The sequence below is a fragment of the Anarrhichthys ocellatus genome, unplaced genomic scaffold (genome assembly GCF_004355925.1).
Source record: "Anarrhichthys ocellatus isolate YVR2014 unplaced genomic scaffold, GSC_Weel_1.0 scaffold6538, whole genome shotgun sequence".
NCBI classification, from domain to species: Eukaryota; Metazoa; Chordata; class Actinopteri; order Perciformes; family Anarhichadidae; genus Anarrhichthys; species Anarrhichthys ocellatus.
In genome coordinates, this window is record NW_022286512.1 from 1 (window position 1) to 2828 (window position 2828).

At 38.9% G+C, this 2828-nt stretch overlaps 1 protein-coding gene across 1 annotated transcript; it reads left to right on the plus strand.

Annotated features, from left to right (window-relative positions):
- The first annotated feature begins 37 nt into the window (after positions 1–37).
- LOC116380243 (tapasin-like) lies at positions 38–2811 on the plus strand. Its single transcript, XM_031842187.1, has 4 exons — positions 38–840; positions 942–1034; positions 1499–1518; positions 1631–2811. The coding sequence occupies exons 1-4, from the start codon at positions 387–389 to the stop codon at positions 1643–1645; spliced, it is 582 nt and encodes a 193-aa protein (XP_031698047.1). The 5' UTR covers positions 38–386; the 3' UTR covers positions 1646–2811.
- Positions 2812–2828: the final 17 nt, after the last annotated feature.

The following is a 2828-nucleotide window of genomic DNA, read 5'->3' on the forward strand; positions in this document are numbered from 1 at the left end:
CATTATGGTCCATTTAGAGTCAAACAGACCATAAAGCAGGGGATGCTCTGAAATAACTACATAATGATGATGAATTGTAAAAAGTCTGAATTCATTGATGACTTTAAGGACACAGCGTCACGCGAATATCTCCCTCGAGTTGAAATATTTCAACAAATTTCGCGCCTACTCACATCCATTCACTTCTTGCACTGACTTTGTATTTATCTCGTCGCTTGACAAATTGGAACACAGCATGAGGCTGCAATCTGGATCCCTCAAATATTTTAGTTGATTGACTTAACGATTATTCTATGAACTGAGAAAATAGTGAAAAAACATCCATCACAGTTTCCTCGAACCCAAGGTGATGTCTTCAACAGCTAACAGACGTGACTCTCCCTCTTATGAAGTTGATTTTCCAAACAAACATTTGCATCTTGAGTCAAACTTATAATAGGAAACTTTTTGCTGAATTCATTTTGAGAAACCTTTTACTCCCCCTCTCCTCAGAGCCTCCCCGTGTCTCCCTCAACATTGGACCCGCTCTCTCGCTGCAGGAGGGCGGCGAGCAGAAGGTTTCCTGCGACGCGGAGAGCTACTACCCTCTGGACGTGGAGATCATTTGGTACGTCCAGGACATGGCGATGGCGGGCAGGAGGGTGGGCGCTCCGCTCCCGAAGGAGCTCCAGAACGTCCTGCTGTCCAGCCACAAACACAACCAGGACAACACCTACTCGCTGACGGCCTTCTTCTACCTCGAGGCATCCCTGAAGGACTCGGGGAAACAGTACATGTGCAGCGTCTCCCATCAGTCCCTGAGGATGCCCATCAGAAAGAGCTTCATCCTGACTGTTGAGGGTGAGTGGCGGTCGCGTGCAGTACCGCCAGCTACCACACGGCGGCAGCAGAGGAACGAACCCGACTCCTGACCTCCATGTCTGTTTGTTTTCTCTGCTCAGAGCCCAGCAGCTGGATGTATAACCTGGTCTTTGGCTTCGGGGCGGTCACACTGGTGGTCGTCCTGCTTGTGCTGCTGCGTTACCTGCAATCAGGTGAGTGTGCAGACCTCTTATATTCTAAGCTTCTGTCACAACGAGAACAACTTTTATTTAGGATAAGATAGAACTTTATAAATCCAGAAGGACATTCTTGTGGCAGAGTTTGATCAAAGATTACAACAAAACACAATATAATAAGATTATAAAACACATATGAACAATGTAGGATAACCACTGTTAACTGTAAAAGAAGAAATACTGACAACATTGCAAGATATAATAGAATGGCAATAAGAGTGAGGTAAATAAATAGAATAAAGAAGTTATTAAATTACAACGACGAAGATTAAATATGAGAGTAAAAATATGAAGTGAATCAGTAGTAATACGGACACCAGTGCCCGATAGAAACAACAATAGAAACGTAATAAATGAAAGAATAACGACGTGTTCATATTATTTTGTTTTATCAAAGTGTTGATGCCTGAAAAAGTAATTTTCATTTATTTTCTCCACAGCGAGAAAACAAGCAGTGATGGTAAGATGATATGAAAACAAAACCCAGAATGATTTATCAAATCTCATTAATGCAAAACAATATTTAATCTCTATGGTGTGTGTGTGTGTGTGTGTGTGTGTGTCCTGAGCAGAAGAAGCCATACTGAGCAGACCAGTGATGCTGACTCTCCTCCTCACTCGCTCATTGTTGATGTAGAATGTCTCAGACGTTTGATGTTTGTTTGTTTGTTTCAAAGTGATTTTAGGTTTTTATGAAACGGAATGTGTTTTTTGTTTTTGTTTAGCTCATGTCAAACAAAAAGACTTGATGTTGTAAAGTAAATGATTGGTATTCTGGTATTCTGGATGAACAGCAACACACAAATTATTGATCTGGTGAAAATGCAACAATCAGTTTAAAGGTATTTTGTAGAAAAGTTATTCTGAACCGCTGCTTTGGTGTCAGTGCGCCATCTGGTGGGCCTCGGGTGTACTTCCAAATTGTTAGTTTAAATTATAGAAAAATATATAAATATCTTGTCATTTTAAAAGCTAGTTATTTTTCATCTAAATTTGTTGAAGAATTCACATAAATAAACAAAAAATGTCAAATTGAATTGCATAATTTCAATGACCAGTTTACCAATCACTACACATCCAATTGTTTTGCCATGTTAGCTAGTTAATAATAATAATAACTTTATACATATATATATATATATATATATATATAAACAGAGTTTACTAAGTGCTTTGACAGACAAAGCAGCAAAAGAAAGGAAATAAAACAACAGAAAGATCAACACAAGACAAACTGAGGTAAGAGTTAAACCTGATAAAACAGAACAATAGATGGAACATAACACCAACTGACTTGATAAAAAGAAACGAAGAAATTTAATAAATAATTTAGTAAAATAAAATAATGTCAAAAAAGGAATTTAGTTCGAAGCCAAACAGACAAAGTCTTAAAGTAACAATATCTGGTGGAGAAACCTTGTTGTGGAGTTCTCGTAGCACAATGAAGGCTCACTGTGTTGTTTGTGTCACGTGTTTGCATGATGATGCATTCAAGTGCACAGGTAACATGACACACATCCCTGCAGCCTACAGGCAGTGGTGGAGCATGAAGAACGTGGATTGACAGCAAACATGGATGTAAACAATACGTGATTTGAAATAAAAACATTTTAAAATCAGATTTGCTATTGATTTGTGAGAAAGGAAATGCATTCAACACATTTGTTAACATGCAAAATCAATGCAAATATACGTCAGCGTGAGTTGAAATGTTGCCGTATACATCTGGTAGAGACCTGTCAATCACCGTGTAGCCCCGCCCTAAAGCAT